The sequence below is a fragment of the Odontesthes bonariensis genome, chromosome 22 (assembly GCF_027942865.1).
Source record: "Odontesthes bonariensis isolate fOdoBon6 chromosome 22, fOdoBon6.hap1, whole genome shotgun sequence".
NCBI lineage: Eukaryota > Metazoa > Chordata > Actinopteri > Atheriniformes > Atherinopsidae > Odontesthes > Odontesthes bonariensis.
This window is the reverse complement of record NC_134527.1, coordinates 366,926-390,535: the sequence shown is the minus strand read 5'-3', so window position 1 is coordinate 390,535 and position 23,610 is coordinate 366,926. Positions and strand designations below refer to the sequence as shown.

At 44.0% G+C, this 23,610-nt stretch overlaps 1 protein-coding gene across 5 annotated transcripts in view; it reads left to right on the top strand.

The window, feature by feature from the left end:
• Positions 1-23,610, top strand: part of pisd (phosphatidylserine decarboxylase) — a 44,385-nt gene that overhangs the window by 7,224 nt on the left and 13,551 nt on the right. For 2 of the 5 annotated variants that reach the window (XM_075455739.1, XM_075455742.1), the window contains exons 2-6: positions 4,268-4,311; positions 4,392-4,528; positions 7,921-8,055; positions 8,190-8,291; positions 9,584-9,707. In XM_075455739.1, coding sequence (XP_075311854.1) covers positions 4,268-4,311; positions 4,392-4,528; positions 7,921-8,055; positions 8,190-8,291; positions 9,584-9,707 — 542 coding nt within the window. Of the gene's footprint in view, positions 1-4,267; positions 4,312-4,391; positions 4,529-5,943; positions 6,382-7,550; positions 7,696-7,920; positions 8,056-8,189; positions 8,292-9,583; positions 9,708-23,610 lie in introns of those variants that run through there. The other 3 variants (XM_075455741.1, XM_075455738.1, XM_075455740.1) reach the window with 3 other exon arrangements.

Below are 23,610 nucleotides of genomic sequence, written 5' to 3'. Positions count from 1 at the left end.
CGGTTTGGTTGGCGTCTGAGCCCGTTTGAAGCTCTGTTCTGTTAGTGTCTGAGCCCGTTTGAAGCTCGGTTCCGTTGGCGTCTGAGCCCGTTTGAAGCTCGGTTCCGTTGGTGTCTGAGCCCGTTTGAAGCTCGGTTCTGAGCCCGTTTGAAGCTCGGTTCCGTTAGTGTCTGAGCCCGTTTGAAGCTCGGTTCCGTTGGTGTCTGAGCCCGTTTGAAGCTCGGTTCCGTTAGTGTCTGAGCCCGTTTGAAGCTCGGTTCTGTTGGTGTCTGAGCCCGTTTGTAGCTCGGTTCTGTTGGCGTCTGAGCCCGTTTGAAGCTCGGTTCCGTTGGCGTCTCAGCCCGTTTGAAGCTCGGTTCCATTGGTGTCTGAGCCCGTTTGAAGCTCGGTTCCGTTAGTGTCTGAGCCCGTTTGAAGCTCTGTTCTGTTAGTGTCTGAGCCCGTTTGAGGCTCGGTTCCGTTAGTGTCTGAGCCCGTTTGAAGCTCGGTTCCGTTAGTGTCTGAGCCCGTTTGAAGCTCGGTTCCGTTAGTATCTGAACCCGTTTGAAGCTCGGTTCTGTTAGTGTCTGAGCCCGTTTGAAGCTCGGTTCCGTTGGCGTCTGAGCCCGTTTGTAGCTCGGTTTCGTTGGTGTCTGAGCCCGTTTGAAGCTCGGTTCTGTTAGTGTCTGAGCCCGTTTGAAGCTCGGTTCTGTTAGTGTCTGAACCCGTTTGAAGCTCGGTTCTGTTAGTGTCTGAGCCCGTTTGAAGCTCGGTTACGTTATTGTCTGAACCCGTTTGAAGCTGGGTTCTGTTAGTGTCTGAGCCCGTTTGAAGCTCGGTTCTGTTGGTGTCTGAGCCCGTTTGAAGCTCGGTTCCGTTGGCGTCTGAGCCCGTTTGAAGCTCGGTTCCGTTAGTGTCTGAGCCCGTTTGTAGCTCGGTTCTGTTGGCGTCTGAGCCCGTTTGAAGCTCGGTTCCGTTGGCGTCTGAGCCCGTTTGAAGCTCGGTTCCATTGGTGTCTGAGCCCGTTTGAAGCTCGGTTCCGTTAGTGTCTGAGCCCGTTTGAAGCTCTGTTCCGTTAGTGTCTGAGCCCATTTGAAGCTCGGTTCCGTTAGTGTCTGAGCCCGTTTGAAGCTCGGTTCCGTTAGTATCTGAGCCCGTTTGAAGCTCGGTTCCGTTAGTGTCTGAACCCGTTTGAAGCTCGGTTCTGTTAGTGTCTGAGCCCGTTTGAAGCTTGGTTCCGTTAGTGTCTGAGCCCGTTTGTAGCTCGGTTTCGTTGGCGTCTGAGCCCGTTTGAAGCTCGGTTTGGTTGGCGTCTGAGCCCGTTTGAAGCTTGGTTCCGTTGGCGTCTGAGCCCGTTTGAAGCTCGGTTCCGTTAGTGTCTGAGCCCGTTTGAAGCTCTGTTCTGTTAGTGTCTGAGCCCGTTTGAGGCTCGGTTCCGTTAGTGTCTGAGCCCGTTTGAAGCTCGGTTCCGTTAGTGTCTGAGCCCGTTTGAAGCTCGGTTCCGTTAGTATCTGAACCCGTTTGAAGCTCGGTTCTGTTAGTGTCTGAGCCCGTTTGAAGCTCGGTTCCGTTAGTGTCTGAACCCGTTTGAAGCTCGGTTCTGTTAGTGTCTGAGCCCGTTTGAAGCTTGGTTCCGTTAGTGTCTGAGCCCGTTTGTAGCTCGGTTTCGTTGGCGTATGAGCCCGTTTGAAGCTCGGTTTGGTTGGCGTCTGAGCCCGTTTGAAGCTTGGTTCCGTTGGCGTCTGAGCCCGTTTGAAGCTCGGTTCTGTTGGCGTCTGAGCCCGTTTGAAGCTTGGTTCCGTTGGCGTCTGAGCCCCTTTGAAGCTCGGTTTGGTTGGCGTCTGAGCCCGTTTGAAGCTCGGTTCCGTTGGTGTCTGAGCCCGTTTGTAGCTCGGTTCTGTTGGCGTCTGAGCCCGTTTGAAGCTCGGTTCCGTTGGCGTCTGAGCCCGTTTGAAGCTTGGTTCCGTTAGTGTCTGAGCCCGTTTGAAGCTCGGTTCCGTTAGTGTCTGAGCCCATTTGAAGCTCGGTTTGGTTGGCGTCTGAGCCCGTTTGAAGCTCGGTTCCATTGGTGTCTGAGCCCGTTTGAAGCTCGGTTCCGTTAGTGTCTGAGCCCGTTTGAAGCTCGGTTCTGTTGGTGTCTGAGCCCGTTTGTAGCTCGGTTCTGTTGGCGTCTGAGCCCGTTTGAAGCTCGGTTCCGTTGGCGTCTGAGCCCGTTTGAAGCTCGGTTCCATTGGTGTCTGAGCCCGTTTGTAGCTCGGTTCTGTTGGCGTCTGAGCCCGTTTGAAGCTCGGTTCCGTTAGTGTCTGAGCCCGTTTGAAGCTCTGTTCTGTTAGTGTCTGAGCCCGTTTGAAGCTCGGTTCCGTTAGTGTCTGAACCCGTTTGAAGCTCGGTTCTGTTAGTGTCTGAGCCCGTTTGAAGCTCGGTTTCGTTAGTGTCTGAGCCCGTTTGAAGCTCGGTTCTGTTAGTGTCTGAACCCGTTTGAAGCTCGGTTCTGTTAGTGTCTGAGCCCGTTTGAAGCTCGGTTACGTTATTGTCTGAACCCGTTTGAAGCTGGGTTCTGTTAGTGTCTGAGCCCGTTTGAAGCTCGGTTCTGTTGGTGTCTGAGCCCGTTTGAAGCTCGGTTCCGTTGGCGTCTGAGCCCGTTTGAAGCTCGGTTCTGTTGGTGTCTGAGCCCGTTTGAAGCTCGGTTCCGTTGGCGTCTGAGCCCGTTTGAAGCTCGGCTCTGTTAGTGTCTGAGCCCGTTTGAAGCTCGGTTCCGTTGGTGTCTGAGCCCGTTTGAAGCTCGGTTCTGAGCCCGTTTGTAACTCGGTTCTGTTGGCGTCTGAGCCCGTTTGAAGCTCGGTTCCGTTGGCGTCTGAGCCCGTTTGAAGCTCGGTTCCGTTGGCGTCTGAGCCCGTTTGAAGCTCGGTTCCGTTGGCGTCTGAGCCCGTTTAAAGCTCGGTTCCATTGGCGTCTGAGCCCGTTTAAAGCTCGGTTCGGAGCCCGTTTGAAGCTCGGTTCTGTTGGTGTCTGAGCCCGTTTGAAGCTCGGTTCCGTTGGTGTCTGAGCCCGTTTGAAGCTCGGTTCCGTTGGCGTCTGAGCCCGTTTGAAGCTCGGTTCCGTTGGCGTCTGAGCCCGTTTGAAGCTCGGTTACGTTGGCGTCTGAGCCCGTTTAAAGCTCGGTTCGGAGCCCGTTTGAAGCTCGGTTCTGTTGGCGTCTGAGCCCGTTTGAAGCTCGGTTCCGTTGGCGTCTGAGCCCGTTTGAAGCTCGGTTCCGTTGGCGTCTGAGCCCGTTTGAAGCTCGGTTCCGTTGGCGTCTGAGCCCGTTTGAAGCTCGGTTCCGTTGGCGTCTGAGCCCGTTTAAAGCTCGGTTCGGAGCCCGTTTGAAGCTCGGTTCTGTTGGTGTCTGAGCCCGTTTGAAGCTCGGTTCTGAGCCCGTTTGAAGCTCGGTTCCGTTGGTGTCTGAGCCCGTTTGAAGCTCGGTTCCGTTGGTGTCTGAGCCCGTTTGAAGCTCTGTTCCGTTGGTGTCTGAGCCCGTTTGAAGCTCGGTTCCGTTGGTGTCTGAGCCCGTTTGAAGCTCGGTTCCGTTGGTGTCTGAGCCCGTTTGAAGCTCTGTTCCGTTGGTGTCTGAGCCCGTTTGAAGCTCGGTTCTGTTAGTGTCTGAGCCCGTTTGAAGCTCGGTTCTGAGCCCGTTTGAAGCTCGGTTCTGTTGGTTTCTGAGCCCGTTTGAAGCTCGGTTCTGTTAGTGTCTGAGCCCGTTTGAAGCTCGGTTCTGAGCCCGTTTGAAGCTCGGTTCCGTTGGTGTCTGAGCCCGTTTGAAGCTCGGTTCCGTTGGTGTCTGAGCCCGTTTGAAGCTCGGTTCTGTTAGTGTCTGAGCCCGTTTGAAGCTCGGTTCTGAGCCCGTTTGAAGCTCGGTTCTGTTGGTGTCTGAGCCCGTTTGAAGCTCGGTTCTGTTAGTGTCTGAGCCCGTTTGAAGCTCGGTTCTGAGCCCGTTTGAAGCTCGGTTCTGTTGGTGTCTGAGCCCGTTTGAAGCTCGGTTCTATTGGTGTCTGAGCCCGTTTGAAGCCCGGTTCTATTGGTGTCTGAGCCCGTTTAAAGCCCGTTTGAAGCTCGGTTCTGTTAGTGTCTGAGCCCGTTTGAAGCTCGGTTCTGAGCCCGTTTGAAGCTCGGTTCTGTTGGTGTCTGAGCCCGTTTGAAGCTCGGTTCTGTTAGTGTCTGAGCCCGTTTGAAGCTCGGTTCTGAGCCCGTTTGAAGCTCGGTTCCATTGGTGTCTGAGCCCGTTTGAAGCTCGGTTCTGTTTTTGTTTCAGAATCTTGATGTTCAGATGGACCCAGAACCGCAGCCTGACCTCCGGTGAGTCCCTTCACTCCCTCTGCAGCACCTTGATGATGTAATCACAGCTCTGGACCAATCAGCTGCTTCTGTCGCCTCAGGTCGTGGCCTCTTGCCCCGGCCCCGGCCCCTCCCCCTCCTCGTTGTGACGGGAAGTGGTTACCTTGGTTACCAGCACTACCAGAGGAAAAGCCGACAGGACGATGGGACTCCGCCCCCTTTGGCCTCATCCACACAGGTAGGCTTCCTGTTGGGGGCGGGGCCAGACACGCTGTGATGTCACCGCTGTCACATGGTTCCTGTGAGACTCAATAGTTCCAAACGTCTCAGTCAGTCTGAGCAGGACGAAGCATAAAAACGACAACTTTAACATTTCCGACGCAGTTTTCGGTAAATATTCTTTACGTCTTCTTTAGCTGTGTGGTTAGGGTTTGGTCTTCTTTACGTCTTCTTTAGCTGTGTGGTTAGGGTTTGGTCTTCTTTACGTCTTCTTTAGCTGTGTGGTTAGGGTTTGGTCTTCTTTACGTCTTCTTTAGCTGTGTGGTTAGGGTTTGGTCTTCTTTACGTCTTTAGCAGTGTGGTTAGGGTTTGGTCTTCTTTACGTCTTCTTTAGCGGTGTGGTTAGGGTTTGGTCTTCTTTACGTCTTCTTTAGCTGTGTGGTTAGGGTTAGGTCTTCTTTACGTCTTCTTTAGCTGTGTGGTTAGGGTTAGGTCTTCTTTACGTCTTCTTTAGCTGTGTGGTTAGGGTTAGGTCTTCTTTACGTCTTCTTTAGCTGTGTGGTTAGGGTTAGGTCTTTACGTCTTCTTTAGCTGTGTGGTTAGGGTTAGGTCTTCTTTACGTCTTCTTTAGCTGTGTGGTTAGGGTTAGGTCTTCTTTACGTCTTCTTTAGCTGTGTGGTTAGGGTTAGGTCTTCTTTACGTCTTCTTTAGCTGTGTGGTTAGGGTTTGGTCTTTACGTCTTCTTTAGCGGTGTGGTTAGGGTTAGGTCTTCTTTACGTCTTCTTTAGCGGTGTGGTTAGGGTTTGGTCTTCTTTACGTCTTCTTTAGCTGTGTGGTTAGGGTTAGGTCTAGTTTAGTTGTGCTACTTTTAATCAAACTGGAAGATAAAAACATGTTTCTGACGTCATGAAGCTGTGAATGAATAGTTTAAATAGTGATAATGATTAAGCCATTTCTTTATCATCCTTTATAGTCCAGAATCTGGGATTATGAATGATATCAGTTATTATATTATAATCTGTTTTGGTCAGCCATCTTAAACTAAGATAACCACATGCCATGATGTCAGGGAAGCCCTCAGCCAATCACAGCCCTGTGCTGCCATACAGGCGGCCTCAGCAGGTGCAGAGGACCAGCATGCATCACTTCTGGTCAAACACCTGAGGTGTTAAGGCGTCTTAAGATAGATACAAGCGGTGGAAACGGATCCGAGATCAGTGATTGGCTCTCTGCATTCTGAGGTGACGTCACTCTGACTTCCTGCCCCGCTCCTCACTTCCCCCCTGCCTCCCTATTGGTCAAAACAGATGACATGATCTGATTGGTTAATCATTAGCCAGGCGGGCTCTGATTGGACAGAACTTATGATGGAAAATTTCACCAACTCCTTAAATCTTTATTTTTCACTCGGTTTCCTTCTGACTGTTTTCCTGGTTTAGTTTGAATAAATGTGTTAATTTCTCCTGTTGGCGGAACGGCGGCTGTAAGGCGGCAGTGATTAATGATCAGAGGGGATCGATAGTGAACAGCCGACCGTTATCTGATCTATTTATAGCCGCAGCGGCCACGCCCCCATCTCTTGTTCTCTTCTTCTTCTTCTTCTTCTTCGCGGGCTGAGCCCACTACGCAGTTCTCTTTCCGAGTCTTCCTCTCCGTCCTCATGTGTCTCCGGCCGCCTCGAGCCGCCAGCTCGCGTTCATGGTGAGGTTCTTCTGTCAGCGCGAGCGGCGGGAGCGCGACCTGCTGCGGGGGGTGCGGCGGCGGCGGCGCGCACCCGACGGAGAGAAGGAGAGAGATGGAGGAGAAGGAGGAAGAGGGGCCAGGGCGCGGAGGAGCGCGCGACTCAGGTGGGAGAAGGAGCGCGCGACTCAGGTGGGAGAGGAACGGTCCAGAGGGGCGGTTTAAACTGGATTTAACGGTTCCAGCTCAGATTTTAAAGTTTTTTATGACTTTAAACTGTTTAAACTGGATTTAAACGTTTTTATTTAAAGCACCTCAGAAGTAACTGTGAGATGTTTAGATACAGAAACGTTTTTAAATATCATTCGGTTGAAATTAAAACTCCTAAAGTTGAAACCAAAATGATTTCAGTTTGAGGCTGTCAGACCACAGCTTATTATTGGGGGGGGGGGCGGTGTCCAGGTTAAAGGAGATTAGTGTGTGGTCACCATGGTGACGGCTACCTTAGCAGGTCGGGTATTTTAGTTGGAACCTGGCTCAGCCCTTGTTAGCCTCCTTTCCAGCTGATCCTGTACTAACCTGCTAACCCAGTTAGCTAGCTGCTAACTAAAAGCATCGAGCCACGTCCTCTGATTGGCTGATGTCAGCATACAGGTGGACCGTAGTTCTGGTAGATCTGAGATGGACATCAGCAGATCCTGTGCTAACCTGCTTACCCAGTTAGCTAGTTGCCAGTTAGCTAGCTGCTAACTAAAAGCATCAAGCCACGTCCTCTGATTGGCTGATGTCGGCATACAGGTGGACCTAGTTGTCCTGGTAGATCTGAGATGGACATCAGCTGATCCCTCAGTTAGCAGCCAATGGCTGGAGAGACGGATGCTAACGCAGGTTTGTGTCAGGTTAAAGTGCTTTTTAAATGCAGGAAGGACTCTCAGCTTTTTAGCTTTAGGGAGGGACTCAGAAGGTCTCATCCTGCCTCTGTGTTCTGAGTTTTGTCCCTTTTCCTGCACTGTAGTTGTAGAACTACGTTACTAAGCATCAAAGACAAACAACACCGTCAGCCCCTCAGTCTGCAGGAAGAAAGCTCCGTTAGCATATTAGCTCTGCTGTAGCGGTTATAAACTCCGTTAGCATATTATCTCTGCTGTAGCGGTTATAAACTCCGTTAGCATATTAGCTCTGCTGTAGCGGTTATAAACTCCGTTAGCATATTAGCTCTGCTGTAGTGGTTAGCATCTTAGTGACTCCTCCTCCTCCACCTCTTTCTAAGCCCCGCCCACTGCGCACTGGTTTCAGTTCTTGGTCTTTTGTGTCGAAACCTTCCACACATTCTTGTTTAATTTCGTTGAATTTATGTTCAGGCTCCAGGGGCCTCGTTTGGCGCTCCGTCACCGTCTCAGCGCGCTCGGTAACGGCATCTGTCGCCCTGCCGCTTGGCGCCGCCGGCCAATCGCCTTCCTTGGTTTCCTCCTGTCTGTCAATGCTCTGAGGCCTCTGACCAGTCGGGTAAGAACGGCAGGCGAAGGGCTTCGGTGGGCTGTTGGGAGGGTGCTGACCATGTTTGTTGCTCCGTGTCTTGGCTTGGACTCCTTCCTTTGTGCCGTTTCCTGAATGCATCCATCTTATCCTCCGTCAGTCCTCTGCAGGCTGACGTAGCTCTTTGTTTGGGTGGATTTCCTGTCTTAGAGTTTATTGATCTGACCACAGAGGTGTTGATCTTTGCTCCTGAAGGTGGCGCTGTACCACTCCTTCCCGACTCGTCTGCTCTCTCGGGCCTGGGGTCGTCTCAACGGGCTGGATCTCCCCAACTGGCTGAGGAAACCCATCTACTCTCTGTACATCTGGACGTTCGGGGTCAACATGCAGGTCTGTAGAAGCAGCCGATCTTCAGTTGGTTTATCCTGAATTCTACTTCAGTCTATTGTTTTTGTAATTTGCTTGGACCGTATCATTGAAGTGCCTTGAGATATAATTTGTTAATTTGTGTTCCTCTGTCTCAGGAGGCGGCAGTGGAGGATTTGCATCACTACAGAAATCTGGGAGAATTTTTCCGAAGACGCCTCAAACCTGCTGTCCGACCACTTTGTGCCGCATCCTGCCTGGTAGCTTCTTCCCCATACATCTGACTGTTGGAGAGGGTGTAGAACTGGATCTGTGATTAAGGGTTAGGGTGTAGAACTGGATCTGGACCTAAATAATGAGTGTAGAACTGGGTCTGGACCTAAATAAGGGGTGTAGAACTGGATCTGGACCTAAATAACGAGTGTAGAACTGGGTCTGGACCTAAATAACGAGTGTAGAACTGGATCTGGACCTAAATAACGAGTGTAGAACTGGGTCTGGACCTAAATAAGGGGTGTAGAACTGGGTCTGGACCTAAATAAGGGGTGTAGAACTGGATCTGGACCTAAATAACGGGTGTAGAACTGGGTCTGGACCTAAATAAGGGGTGTAGAACTGGGTCTGGACCTAAATAAGGGGTGTAGAACTGGGTCTGGACCTAAATAACGAGTGTAGAACTGGGTCTGGACCTAAATAACGGGTGTAGAACTGGGTCTGGACCTAAATAAGGGGTGTAGAACTGGATCTGGACCTAAATAACGAGTGTAGAACTGGGTCTGGACCTAAATAACGGGTGTAGAACTGGGCCTGGACCTAAATAACGGGTGTAGAACTGGGTCTGGACCTAAATAACGGGTGTAGAACTGGGCCTGGACCTAAATAACGGGTGTAGAACTGGGCCTGGACCTAAATAACGGGTGTAGAACTGGGCCTGGACCTAAATAACGGGTGTAGAACTGGGCCTGGACCTAAATAACGGGTGTAGAACTGGGCCTGGACCTAAATAACGGGTGTAGAACTGGGTCTGGACCTAAATAACGGGTGTAGAACTGGGTCTGGACCTAAATAAGGGGTGTAGAACTGGGTCTGGACCTAAATAACGAGTGTAGAACTGGGTCTGGACCTAAATAATGAGTGTAGAACTGGGTCTGGACCTAAATAAGGGGTGTAGAACTGGGTCTGGACCTAAATAAGGGGTGTAGAACTGGATCTGGACCTAAATAACGAGTGTAGAACTGGGTCTGGACCTAAATAACGGGTGTAGAACTGGGCCTGGACCTAAATAACGGGTGTAGAACTGGGTCTGGACCTAAATAACGGGTGTAGAACTGGGCCTGGACCTAAATAACGGGTGTAGAACTGGGCCTGGACCTAAATAACGGGTGTAGAACTGGGTCTGGACCTAAATAACGGGTGTAGAACTGGGTCTGGACCTAAATAACGGGTGTAGAACTGGGCCTGGACCTAAATAACGGGTGTAGAACTGGATCTGGACTCATTGAACTCATTGTTTTTTCTCTCCACCTGACCTCTATGATCTGCTGTTTTGCAGACCTCTCCAGCTGATGGGAAAATCCTCCACTTTGGTTGTGTGAAGAACTCTGAGGTGGAGCAGGTGAAGGGGGTCACCTACAGTCTGGAGAGCTTTCTGGGTCCACAGATGAAGAAGGGAAATGGTACGACCCGCCCTCTCTGCTCCAGCCTGGGCTGCAGGAAGCATTTCATTATTCCTGTAACATTCAACACCATTTGGGCTGTTTATCAGCTATTTATCAGCTATTTATCAGCTGTTTATCAGCTGTTTATCAGCTGTTTACCAGCTGTTTGTTTACCAACTGTTGGTTTATCAGCTGTTTGTTTACCAGCTGTGTGTTTACCAGCTGTTTGTCTATCAGCTGTTTGTCTATCAGCTGTTTGTTTATCAGCTGTGTGTTTATCAGTTGTGTGTTTACCAGCTGTTTGTCTATCAGCTGTTTGTCTATCAGCTGTTTACCAGCTGTTTGTTTATCAGCTGTTTACCAGCTGTGTGTTTACCAGCTGTTTATCAGCTGTGTGTTTATCAGCTGTGTGTTTATCAGTTGTGTGTTTACCAGCTGTTTGTCTATCAGCTGTTTACCAGCTGTGTGTTTACCAGCTGTTTATCAGTTGTTTGTTTACCAGCTGTTTGTCTATCAGCTGTTTGTCTATCAGCTGTTTGTTTACCAGCTGTGTGTTTACCAGCTGTGTGTTTACCAGCTGTTTACCAGCTGTGTGTTTACCAGCTGTTTGTTTATCAGCTGTTTACCAGCTGTGTGTTTACCAGCTGTTTATCAGTTGTTTGTTTATCAGTTGTTTGTTTATCAGCTGTTTGTCTATCAGCTGTTTGTTTATCAGCTGTTTACCAGCTGTGTGTTTACCAGCTGTTTGTTTATCAGCTGTTTACCAGCTGTGTGTTTACCAGCTGTTTGTTTATCAGCTGTTTACCAGCTGTGTGTTTACCAGCTGTTTATCAGTTGTTTGTTTATCAGCTGTTTATCAGTTGTTTGTTTATCAGTTGTTTACCAACTGTTGGTTTACCAGGGGGGTATTCCTAGAAGCTGGCTTAGCGGAAAGCCTGGCTTATTTCGCTACTTCTGGCTAAAGTTAGCGAGAGTTCCGTTCCATAAAGGTGGCTTTTTTGAACGCCCGCTGAGTAACCAAGGTAGTTTATGCTGCTGAACTAGCCTGGTCGCGGGCAGGCTACAGTTGAAGCTTAGCTTAGCTGCAACTCAAAAAATGTCCGAACGGCTGAAACGGACTCCGGAAAGAAATGTTCACCAAGAATTCTGCGCTCCCGCAACTCGTCTTGTCTAAAAAACGAAACAAAAACTGTGATCATCATATCACCACTTTCACTGTCTCTAAAAATCAATCAGTCGGTGCCAGTGCAACTAAAGAAACGCAACTATACACACTATTGAACATGAAATTAAATGAGAGAGAACATGGTATTCATTAAAACTAATCAATACCTAACAAACATCCGATCTACACCCACGTAGGACCAGACTCAGAAAAATGGGGGACAGGTAATAATGTTAATAATACAAATTATTGACAGCTCCTTTCAAAACAGTCAAGGACTGTACAAACAAGATATTAGATAAAACGCAGGAATTAAAACATCATGCCATATTAAAAATATGACTTCTGTCCTTTCAGGCTGCTGCTCCACATTTACAGTAGCCGATAATGTAAAACAACCTACTGGCTGAAGTATTTGCATTAAATTCATCATCTCCCTCAGGCTTCCCTAATGTTATCGGTGCACTACACTGTGCCCATGTACGTATCCAAGGCAATGTGTAGAGCACAATTCGTACACAAGGCAATTCAAAGTGCTTTACAGCTACATAAAACCACAAGAAGGCAATAAAATCATTCCAAAAAACAAAAAAATCATTAATTATTTAATTATGTGAAGAGTGCAGATAAAATACTTTCAGGTGTCATATGCACATCTAAATAGAACTGTTTTCAGTCTGGATTTAAACATTGTCACATTGTCCAGGCCCCTGCTGGACCCGTGGAGGCTGACTATGTAAACCGAACATTTTTCCATATCCTAAATGTACAGGTACACTTGGGGATAATTGTCCATAGACTCTGAACTGGATTTCTCATTTTGAAAAATACCACATCAACCCCCTGTGAGTCACGCTGAGCAATGTTACATTTATGCCCTGTGAAAGCTCATCATTGACTCCTATCCTCCGTGCATACAGATGATCTGTGATGGAGCTCATTTCATTTCCAACATTGAGGCTAAATGGCCGGGATCAGTTCATGATTCTAGGATCTTCCGAGCATCCTCACTGGCACAGAGGTTTGCACAAGGCGCAAGAATTTTACTGACATGAAAGAGTGTACTTTTGAAGTAAGGTGTAGCATAGGCAGAATTTTGGTAATGTAATGAGAGGTCAGGTGTAGAGGTCATCTTAAGGAATTTAAAGTGCTCGTCATACTTTATTATAGATAGCCATATAAGGCACATATTGCATCAAAATGCCAAGTCTTAACACATGTATATCCATCCAACATTTCTCTTATTCTGCAGGAGAGTTCAGTGGTGTCCTGCTTGGGGACAGAGGCTATGCATGCTGGCCGTACCTCCTCACGCCATATCCTGATCCAGGAACAAGGGCATGCACATGCACATGCACATGCACATGCACATGCACATGCACATGCACATGCACATGCACATGCACATGCTACAACAAGGGCACGGATAGAAATGACCTTTGGCCAAATTAAATACAGGTTCATTGCTTAAAGTTCTCAGGCACCATGGCTGACTTCTGACAGAGCCATCTTAAATTAATAGTATACTTCATATTTTATACATTTTGTCTTGTGGACAACTTTTCAGGCTCAAGTCTTTTCTTCGTTGAGTTCCAGTGCCTGAAAGGACTCAGTTTCTCCTGACACAGTGAGGGACCTGTACAGGGACACATATTTCCTTTGATCCTTGTTGTTGTGACCTTTGAGTTAGAACTTCTTTTCATAATTTAGCATTGACACAGTAGCAGTTTAAGTCAGAGCAAGTGTAAGAAGGCTAAATGGACAGAGATGATTTATAACTTTCCACACGTTAGGTCATGGCACCCCACTGTGAATATAAATGTAAAAAACACATTTCTAACACGTTGCATGAACCGTACAATAATGACAAGTTTGAGTTCAAGTTGTGTTGAATTGTTTAATTATTATTACATGTTTCTCTAGCTGTGGAGAGAAAACAGAATTAAATACAGTTCACAACACCAAATTCTCCTTTATCTGAATTTATACTAACATCACTCTCCAGTTTCATAATCTCTAGCTTGATCTTTTTATTTTCAGTTTCTTGTATCTAGTTTGGTGCTCTCTTTATTGGACAAACACATTTCTTCAAAGGCTACTTACCACTCTGAAACATGTTCCTGTACTTTACCTTCACCTGCTGCCAGGTACGCTTTTGGCTGTCAAGATTGCTCCTGTTGAGATGTAACAGTGAAAAAATAATATGTGGGTCACACACACAGGATAATATAGTCACAAAGTATGATGATGCGTGTCGATTATTGGGTTATTAATAAACTGAGCAGGGCCAGTATATGTGTGCTGTACATCTCATACAGAGACAATTCAGCATGCTTTATGTAAACACATTATAACACAAAGAGGAGAGCATAAATACATGAGGACAGTAAAATAAATGTCAATGGTATGAAACTTTCATAACTTGCGCATTTAGTCTGTCTGCAGTTGTTAGCCATGCCGTTTCTTCGCTTTATTGATCGCAGCTGTATTACCATTTCTGGTGATGACACTTTTAAAATCCTCATACAGCTCCATCAGCATTATTTTTTCAGCTGACGAAAAAATAACAGCTCTTCTCGCTCTCCTTTTCACACAGATCTCCGTTTTTCCACTTTCCACTTGTCAGGGCTTCTTACGTTCCTCGTGCACTCGCACTAAGCTAGGCTATGTAAGCCTCGCTTGGATTAGCCTCACCGAGATGCAGCTAAAATATCTTTGAGGAACGACTTACGGCTTAAATGGGAGATGGCGCTAGTTCAAGCGACGCTTACCGGCTATAGCCTGGCCTACTTTCTAGGAATACCCCCCAGCTGTTTGTCTATCAGCTGTTTACCAGCTGTTTGTTTATCAGTTGTTTACCAACTGTTGGTTTATCAGCTGTTTGTCTATCAGCTGTTTGTTTACCAGCTGTTTGTCTATCAGCTGTTTGTTTACCAGCTGTTTGTTTATCAGCTGTTTGTTTACCAGCTGTTTGTTTACCAGCTGTTTGTCTATCAGCTGTTTGTTTACCAGCTGTTTGTCTATCAGCTGTTTGTTTACCAGCTGTTTGTTTACCAGCTGTTTGTTTACCAGCTGTTTGTCTATCAGTTGTTTGTTTACCAGCTGTTTGTTTACCAGCTGTTTGTTTACCAGCTGTTTGTCTATCAGCTGTTTGTCTACCAGCTGTTTGCCAGCTGTTTGTTTATCAGTTGTTTACCAACTGTTGGTTTATCAGCTGTTTGTCTATCAGCTGTTTGTCTATCAGCTGTTTGTTTATCAGCTGTTTACCAGCTGTTTGTTTATCAGCTGTTTGTTTATCAGCTGTTTGTTTATCAGCTGTTTGTTTATCAGCTGTTTACCAGCTGTTTGTTTACCAGCTGTTTGTCTATCAGCTGTTTGTTTACCAGCTGTTTGTTTATCAGCTGTTTACCAGCTGTTTGTTTACCAACTGTTGGTTTATCAGCTGTTTGTCTATCAGCTGTTTGTTTACCAGCTGTTTGTTTATCAGCTGTTTACCAGCTGTTTGTTTACCAGCTGTTTGTCTATCAGCTGTTTACCAGCTGTTTGTTTATCAGTTGTTTACCAACTGTTGGTTTATCAGCTGTTTGTCTATCAGCTGTTTGTCTATCAGCTGTTTGTTTACCAGCTGTTTGTTTATCAGCTGTTTACCAGCTGTTTGTATATCAGCTGTTTACCAGCTGTTTGTTTACCAGCTGTTTGTTTATCAGCTGTTTGTTTATCAGCTGTTTGTTTATCAGCTGTTTACCAGCTGTTTGTTTACCAGCTGTTTGTCTATCAGCTGTTTGTCTATCAGCTGTTTGTTTACCAGCTGTTTGTTTACCAGCTGTTTGTTTATCAGCTGTTTGTTTACCAGCTGTTTGTCTATCAGCTGTTTGTTTATCAGCTGTTTGTTTATCAGCTGTTTGTCTATCAGCTGTTTGTTTACCAGCTGTTTGTTTACCAGCTGTTTGTCTATCAGCTGTTTGTCTATCAGCTGTTTGTTTACCAGCTGTTTGTTTACCAGCTGTTTGTCTATCAGCTGTTTGTCTGTCAGCTGTTTGTTTACTAGCTGTTTGTTTACCAGCTGTTTGTTTAACAGCTGTTTGTTTAACAACTGTTTGTTTACCAGCTGTTTGTCTATCAGCTGTTTACCAGCTGTTTGTTTACTAGTTGTTTGTTTACCAGCTGTTTGTTTACTAGTTGTTTGTTTAACAGCTGTTTGTTTAACAGCTGTTTGTTTATCAGCTGTTTGTCTATCAGCTGTTTGTTTATCAGCTGTTTACCAGCTGTTTGTTTACCAGCTGTTTGTCTATCAGCTGTTTGTTTATCAGCTGTTTACCAGCTGTTTGTTTACCAGCTGTTTGTCTATCAGCTGTTTGTCTATCAGCTGTTTGTTTACCAGCTGTTTGTTTATCAGCTGTTTACCAGCTGTTTGTTTACCAACTGTTGGTTTATCAGCTGTTTGTCTATCAGCTGTTTGTTTACCAGCTGTTTGTTTATCAGCTGTTTACCAGCTGTTTGTCTATCAGCTGTTTGTCTATCAGCTGTTTGTTTATCAGCTGTGTGTTTATCAGTTGTGTGTTTACCAGCTGTTTGTCTATCAGCTGTTTGTCTATCAGCTGTTTACCAGCTGTTTGTCTATCAGCTGTTTACCAGCTGTTTGTATATCAGCTGTTTACCAGCTGTTTGTTTACCAGCTGTTTGTTTATCAGCTGTTTGTTTATCAGCTGTTTGTTTATCAGCTGTTTACCAGCTGTTTGTTTACCAGCTGTTTGTCTATCAGCTGTTTGTCTATCAGCTGTTTGTTTACCAGCTGTTTGTTTACCAGCTGTTTGTTTATCAGCTGTTTGTTTACCAGCTGTTTGTTTACCAGCTGTTTGTCTATCAGCTGTTTGTTTATCAGCTGTTTGTTTATCAGCTGTTTGTCTATCAGCTGTTTGTTTACCAGCTGTTTGTTTACCAGCTGTTTGTCTATCAGCTGTTTGTTTACCAGCTGTTTGTCTATCAGCTGTTTGTCTGTCAGCTGTTTGTTTACTAGCTGTTTGTTTACCAGCTGTTTGTTTAACAGCTGTTTGTTTAACAACTGTTTGTTTACCAGCTGTTTGTCTATCAGCTGTTTACCAGCTGTTTGTTTACTAGTTGTTTGTTTACCAGCTGTTTGTTTACTAGTTGTTTGTTTAACAGCTGTTTGTTTAACAGCTGTTTGTTTATCAGCTGTTTGTCTATCAGCTGTTTGTTTATCAGCTGTTTACCAGCTGTTTGTTTACCAGCTGTTTGTCTATCAGCTGTTTGTTTATCAGCTGTTTACCAGCTGTTTGTTTACCAGCTGTTTGTTTACCAGCTGTTTGTCTATCAGCTGTTTGTTTATCAGCTGTTTACCAGCTGTTTGTTTACCAGCTGTTTGTTTATCAGCTGTTTGCTTATCAGCTGTTTACCAGCTGTTTGTTTACCAGCTGTTTGTCTATCAGCTGTTTACCAGCTGTTTGTTTACCAGCTGTTTGTTTATCAGCTGTTTGTTTATCAGCTGTTTACCAGCTGTTTGTTTACCAGCTGTTTGTCTATCAGCTGTTTACCAGCTGTTTGTTTATCAGCTGTTTGTCTACCAGCTGTTTGTTTATCAGCTGTTTGTTCATCAGCTGTTTACCAGCTGTTTGTTTACCAGCTGTTTGTCTATCAGCTGTTTATCAGCTGTTTGTTTATCAGCTGTTTACCAGCTGTTTGTTTATCAGCTGTTTGTCTATCAGCTGTTTACCAGCTGTTTGTTTATCAGCTGTTTGTCTATCAGCTGTTTGTTTATCAGCTGTTTGTTTATCAGCTGTTTACCAGCTGTTTGTTTATCAGCTGTTTGTCTATCAGCTGTTTACCAGCTGTTTGTTTACCAGCTGTTTGTCTATCAGCTGTTTGTTTACCAGCTGTTTGTTTACCAGCTGTTTGTCTATCAGCTGTTTACCAGCTGTTTGTTTATCAGCTGTTTACCAGCTGTTTACCAGCTGTTTGTTTACCAGCTGTTTGTTTATCAGTTGTTTACCAGCTGTTTGTTTAACAGCTGTTTGTTTATCAGCTGTTTGTCTATCAGCTGTTTACCAGCTGTTTGTTTAACAGCTGTTTGTTTATCAGCTGTTTGTCTATCAGCTGTTTACCAGCTGTTTGTCTATCAGCTGTTTACCAGCTGTTTGTTTACCAGCTGTTTGTCTATCAGCTGTTTACCAGCTGTTTGTTTATCAGTTGTTTACCAATTGTTGGTTGTTTGTTTAACAGCTGTTTGTTTATCAGCTGTTTGTCTATCAGCTGTTTGTTTACCAGCTGTTTGTCTATCAGCTGTTTACCAGCTGTTTGTTTATCAGTTGTTTACCAATTGTTGGTTGTTTGTTTAACAGCTGTTTGTTTATCAGCTGTTTGTCTATCAGCTGTTTACCAGCTGTTTGTTTACCAGCTGTTTGTCTATCAGCTGTTTGTTTACCAGCTGTTTGTTTACCAGCTGTTTGTCTATCAGCTGTTTGTTTACCAGCTGTTTGTATCCCAGCTGTTTGTCTATCAGCTGTTTACCCGCTGTTTGTTTATCAGCTGTTTGTCTATCAGTTGTTTACCAGCTGTTTGTTTATCAGTTGTTTACCAATTGTTGGTTGTTTGTTTAACAGCTGTTTGTTTATCAGCTGTTTGTCTATCAGCTGTTTACCAGCTGTTTGTTTATCAGCTGTTTGTTTACCAGCTGTTTGTTTACCAGCTGTTTGTCTACCAGCTGTTTGTCTATCAGCTGTTTGTTTACCAGCTGTTTGTTTACCAGCTGTTTGTCTATCAGCTGTTTGTTTACCAGCTGTTTGTCTACCAGCTGTTTGTCTATCAGCTGTTTGTTTACCAGCTGTTTGTTTACCAGCTGTTTGTCTATCAGCTGTTTGTTTACCAGCTGTTTGTCTATCAGCTGTTTACCAGCTTTTTGTTTACCAGCTGTTTGTTTACCAGCTGTTTGTCTATCAGCTGTTTATCAGCTGTTTGTTTATCAGCTGTTTACCAGCTGTTTGTTTATCAGCTGTTTGTCTATCAGCTGTTTACCAGCTGTTTGTTTACCAGCTGTTTGTCTATCAGCTGTTTGTTTACCAGCTGTTTGTTTACCAGCTGTTTGTCTATCAGCTGTTTACCAGCTGTTTGTTTATCAGCTGTTTACCAGCTGTTTGTTTACCAGCTGTTTGTTTATCAGTTGTTTACCAGCTGTTTGTTTAACAGCTGTTTGTTTATCAGCTGTTTGTCTATCAGCTGTTTACTAGCTGTTTGTTTAACAGCTGTTTGTTTATCAGCTGTTTGTCTATCAGCTGTTTACCAGCTGTTTGTCTATCAGCTGTTTACCAGCTGTTTGTTTACCAGCTGTTTGTCTATCAGCTGTTTACCAGCTGTTTGTTTATCAGTTGTTTACCAATTGTTGGTTGTTTGTTTAACAGCTGTTTGTTTATCAGCTGTTTGTCTATCAGCTGTTTGTTTACCAGCTGTTTGTCTATCAGCTGTTTACCAGCTGTTTGTTTATCAGTTGTTTACCAATTGTTGGTTGTTTGTTTAACAGCTGTTTGTTTATCAGCTGTTTGTCTATCAGCTGTTTACCAGCTGTTTGTTTACCAGCTGTTTGTCTATCAGCTGTTTGTTTACCAGCTGTTTGTTTACCAGCTGTTTGTCTATCAGCTGTTTGTTTACCAGCTGTTTGTATCCCAGCTGTTTGTCTATCAGCTGTTTACCTGCTGTTTGTTTATCAGCTGTTTGTCTATCAGTTGTTTACCAGCTGTTTGTTTATCAGTTGTTTACCAATTGTTGGTTGTTTGTTTAACAGCTGTTTGTTTATCAGCTGTTTGTCTATCAGCTGTTTACCAGCTGTTTGTTTATCAGCTGTTTGTTTACCAGCTGTTTGTTTACCAGCTGTTTGTCTACCAGCTGTTTGTCTATCAGCTGTTTGTTTACCAGCTGTTTGTTTACCAGCTGTTTGTCTATCAGCTGTTTGTTTACCAGCTGTTTGTCTATCAGCTGTTTGTTTACCAGCTGTTTGTCTACCAGCTGTTTGTCTATCAGCTGTTTGTTTACCAGCTGTTTGTTTACCAGCTGTTTGTCTATCAGCTGTTTGTTTACCAGCTGTTTGTCTATCAGCTGTTTACCAGCTGTTTGTTTACCAGCTGTTTGTTTACCAGCTGTTTGTCTACCAGCTGTTTGTCTATCAGCTGTTTGTTTACCAGCTGTTTGTCTATCAGCTGTTTGTCTATCAGCTGTTTGTTTACCAGCTGTTTGTTTATCAGTTGTTTACCAACTGTTGGTTTATCAGCTGTTTGTCTATCAGCTGTTTGTCTATCAGCTGTTTGTTTACCAGCTGTTTGTTTATCAGCTGTTTACCAGCTGTTTGTATATCAGCTGTTTACCAGCTGTTTGTTTACCAGCTGTTTGTTTATCAGCTGTTTGTTTATCAGCTGTTTGTTTATCAGCTGTTTACCAGCTGTTTGTTTACCAGCTGTTTGTCTATCAGCTGTTTGTCTATCAGCTGTTTGTTTACCAGCTGTTTGTTTACCAGCTGTTTGTTTACCAGCTGTTTGTTTATCAGCTGTTTGTTTACCAGCTGTTTGTCTATCAGCTGTTTGTTTATCAGCTGTTTGTTTATCAGCTGTTTGTCTATCAGCTGTTTGTTTACCAGCTGTTTGTTTACCAGCTGTTTGTCTATCAGCTGTTTGTCTATCAGCTGTTTGTTTACCAGCTGTTTGTTTACCAGCTGTTTGTCTATCAGCTGTTTGTCTGTCAGCTGTTTGTTTACTAGCTGTTTGTTTACCAGCTGTTTGTTTAACAGCTGTTTGTTTAACAACTGTTTGTTTACCAGCTGTTTGTCTATCAGCTGTTTACCAGCTGTTTGTTTACTAGTTGTTTGTTTACCAGCTGTTTGTTTACTAGTTGTTTGTTTAACAGCTGTTTGTTTAACAGCTGTTTGTTTATCAGCTGTTTGTCTATCAGCTGTTTGTTTATCAGCTGTTTACCAGCTGTTTGTTTACCAGCTGTTTGTCTATCAGCTGTTTGTTTATCAGCTGTTTACCAGCTGTTTGTTTACCAGCTGTTTGTCTATCAGCTGTTTGTCTATCAGCTGTTTGTTTACCAGCTGTTTGTTTATCAGCTGTTTACCAGCTGTTTGTTTACCAACTGTTGGTTTATCAGCTGTTTGTCTATCAGCTGTTTGTTTACCAGCTGTTTGTTTATCAGCTGTTTACCAGCTGTTTGTCTATCAGCTGTTTGTCTATCAGCTGTTTGTTTATCAGCTGTGTGTTTATCAGTTGTGTGTTTACCAGCTGTTTGTCTATCAGCTGTTTGTCTATCAGCTGTTTACCAGCTGTTTGTCTATCAGCTGTTTACCAGCTGTTTGTATATCAGCTGTTTACCAGCTGTTTGTTTACCAGCTGTTTGTTTATCAGCTGTTTGTTTATCAGCTGTTTGTTTATCAGCTGTTTACCAGCTGTTTGTTTACCAGCTGTTTGTCTATCAGCTGTTTGTCTATCAGCTGTTTGTTTACCAGCTGTTTGTTTACCAGCTGTTTGTTTATCAGCTGTTTGTTTACCAGCTGTTTGTTTACCAGCTGTTTGTCTATCAGCTGTTTGTTTATCAGCTGTTTGTTTATCAGCTGTTTGTCTATCAGCTGTTTGTTTACCAGCTGTTTGTTTACCAGCTGTTTGTCTATCAGCTGTTTGTTTACCAGCTGTTTGTCTATCAGCTGTTTGTCTGTCAGCTGTTTGTTTACTAGCTGTTTGTTTACCAGCTGTTTGTTTAACAGCTGTTTGTTTAACAACTGTTTGTTTACCAGCTGTTTGTCTATCAGCTGTTTACCAGCTGTTTGTTTACTAGTTGTTTGTTTACCAGCTGTTTGTTTACTAGTTGTTTGTTTAACAGCTGTTTGTTTAACAGCTGTTTGTTTATCAGCTGTTTGTCTATCAGCTGTTTGTTTATCAGCTGTTTACCAGCTGTTTGTTTACCAGCTGTTTGTCTATCAGCTGTTTGTTTATCAGCTGTTTACCAGCTGTTTGTTTACCAGCTGTTTGTTTACCAGCTGTTTGTCTATCAGCTGTTTGTTTATCAGCTGTTTGTTTATCAGCTGTTTACCAGCTGTTTGTTTACCAGCTGTTTGTTTATCAGCTGTTTGCTTATCAGCTGTTTACCAGCTGTTTGTTTACCAGCTGTTTGTCTATCAGCTGTTTACCAGCTGTTTGTTTACCAGCTGTTTGTTTATCAGCTGTTTGTTTATCAGCTGTTTACCAGCTGTTTGTTTACCAGCTGTTTGTCTATCAGCTGTTTACCAGCTGTTTGTTTATCAGCTGTTTGTCTACCAGCTGTTTGTTTATCAGCTGTTTGTTCATCAGCTGTTTACCAGCTGTTTGTTTACCAGCTGTTTGTCTATCAGCTGTTTATCAGCTGTTTGTTTATCAGCTGTTTACCAGCTGTTTGTTTATCAGCTGTTTGTCTATCAGCTGTTTACCAGCTGTTTGTTTATCAGCTGTTTGTCTATCAGCTGTTTGTTTATCAGCTGTTTGTTTATCAGCTGTTTACCAGCTGTTTGTTTATCAGCTGTTTGTCTATCAGCTGTTTACCAGCTGTTTGTTTACCAGCTGTTTGTCTATCAGCTGTTTGTTTACCAGCTGTTTGTTTACCAGCTGTTTGTCTATCAGCTGTTTGTCTATCAGCTGTTTGTTTACCAGCTGTTTGTTTATCAGTTGTTTACCAACTGTTGGTTTATCAGCTGTTTGTCTATCAGCTGTTTGTCTATCAGCTGTTTGTTTACCAGCTGTTTGTTTATCAGCTGTTTACCAGCTGTTTGTATATCAGCTGTTTACCAGCTGTTTGTTTACCAGCTGTTTGTTTATCAGCTGTTTGTTTATCAGCTGTTTGTTTATCAGCTGTTTACCAGCTGTTTGTTTACCAGCTGTTTGTCTATCAGCTGTTTGTCTATCAGCTGTTTGTTTACCAGCTGTTTGTTTACCAGCTGTTTGTTTACCAGCTGTTTGTTTATCAGCTGTTTGTTTACCAGCTGTTTGTCTATCAGCTGTTTGTTTATCAGCTGTTTGTTTATCAGCTGTTTGTCTATCAGCTGTTTGTTTACCAGCTGTTTGTTTACCAGCTGTTTGTCTATCAGCTGTTTGTCTATCAGCTGTTTGTTTACCAGCTGTTTGTTTACCAGCTGTTTGTCTATCAGCTGTTTGTCTGTCAGCTGTTTGTTTACTAGCTGTTTGTTTACCAGCTGTTTGTTTAACAGCTGTTTGTTTAACAACTGTTTGTTTACCAGCTGTTTGTCTATCAGCTGTTTACCAGCTGTTTGTTTACTAGTTGTTTGTTTACCAGCTGTTTGTTTACTAGTTGTTTGTTTAACAGCTGTTTGTTTAACAGCTGTTTGTTTATCAGCTGTTTGTCTATCAGCTGTTTGTTTATCAGCTGTTTACCAGCTGTTTGTTTACCAGCTGTTTGTCTATCAGCTGTTTGTTTATCAGCTGTTTACCAGCTGTTTGTTTACCAGCTGTTTGTCTATCAGCTGTTTGTCTATCAGCTGTTTGTTTACCAGCTGTTTGTTTATCAGCTGTTTACCAGCTGTTTGTTTACCAACTGTTGGTTTATCAGCTGTTTGTCTATCAGCTGTTTGTTTACCAGCTGTTTGTTTATCAGCTGTTTACCAGCTGTTTGTCTATCAGCTGTTTGTCTATCAGCTGTTTGTTTATCAGCTGTGTGTTTATCAGTTGTGTGTTTACCAGCTGTTTGTCTATCAGCTGTTTGTCTATCAGCTGTTTACCAGCTGTTTGTCTATCAGCTGTTTACCAGCTGTTTGTATATCAGCTGTTTACCAGCTGTTTGTTTACCAGCTGTTTGTTTATCAGCTGTTTGTTTATCAGCTGTTTGTTTATCAGCTGTTTACCAGCTGTTTGTTTACCAGCTGTTTGTCTATCAGCTGTTTGTCTATCAGCTGTTTGTTTACCAGCTGTTTGTTTACCAGCTGTTTGTTTATCAGCTGTTTGTTTACCAGCTGTTTGTTTACCAGCTGTTTGTCTATCAGCTGTTTGTTTATCAGCTGTTTGTCTATCAGCTGTTTGTTTACCAGCTGTTTGTTTACCAGCTGTTTGTCTATCAGCTGTTTGTTTACCAGCTGTTTGTCTATCAGCTGTTTGTCTGTCAGCTGTTTGTTTACTAGCTGTTTGTTTACCAGCTGTTTGTTTAACAGCTGTTTGTTTAACAACTGTTTGTTTACCAGCTGTTTGTCTATCAGCTGTTTACCAGCTGTTTGTTTACTAGTTGTTTGTTTACCAGCTGTTTGTTTACTAGTTGTTTGTTTAACAGCTGTTTGTTTAACAGCTGTTTGTTTATCAGCTGTTTGTCTATCAGCTGTTTGTTTATCAGCTGTTTACCAGCTGTTTGTTTACCAGCTGTTTGTCTATCAGCTGTTTGTTTATCAGCTGTTTACCAGCTGTTTGTTTACCAGCTGTTTGTTTACCAGCTGTTTGTCTATCAGCTGTTTGTTTATCAGCTGTTTGTTTATCAGCTGTTTACCAGCTGTTTGTTTACCAGCTGTTTGTTTATCAGCTGTTTGCTTATCAGCTGTTTACCAGCTGTTTGTTTACCAGCTGTTTGTCTATCAGCTGTTTACCAGCTGTTTGTTTACCAGCTGTTTGTTTATCAGCTGTTTGTTTATCAGCTGTTTACCAGCTGTTTGTTTACCAGCTGTTTGTCTATCAGCTGTTTACCAGCTGTTTGTTTATCAGCTGTTTGTCTACCAGCTGTTTGTTTATCAGCTGT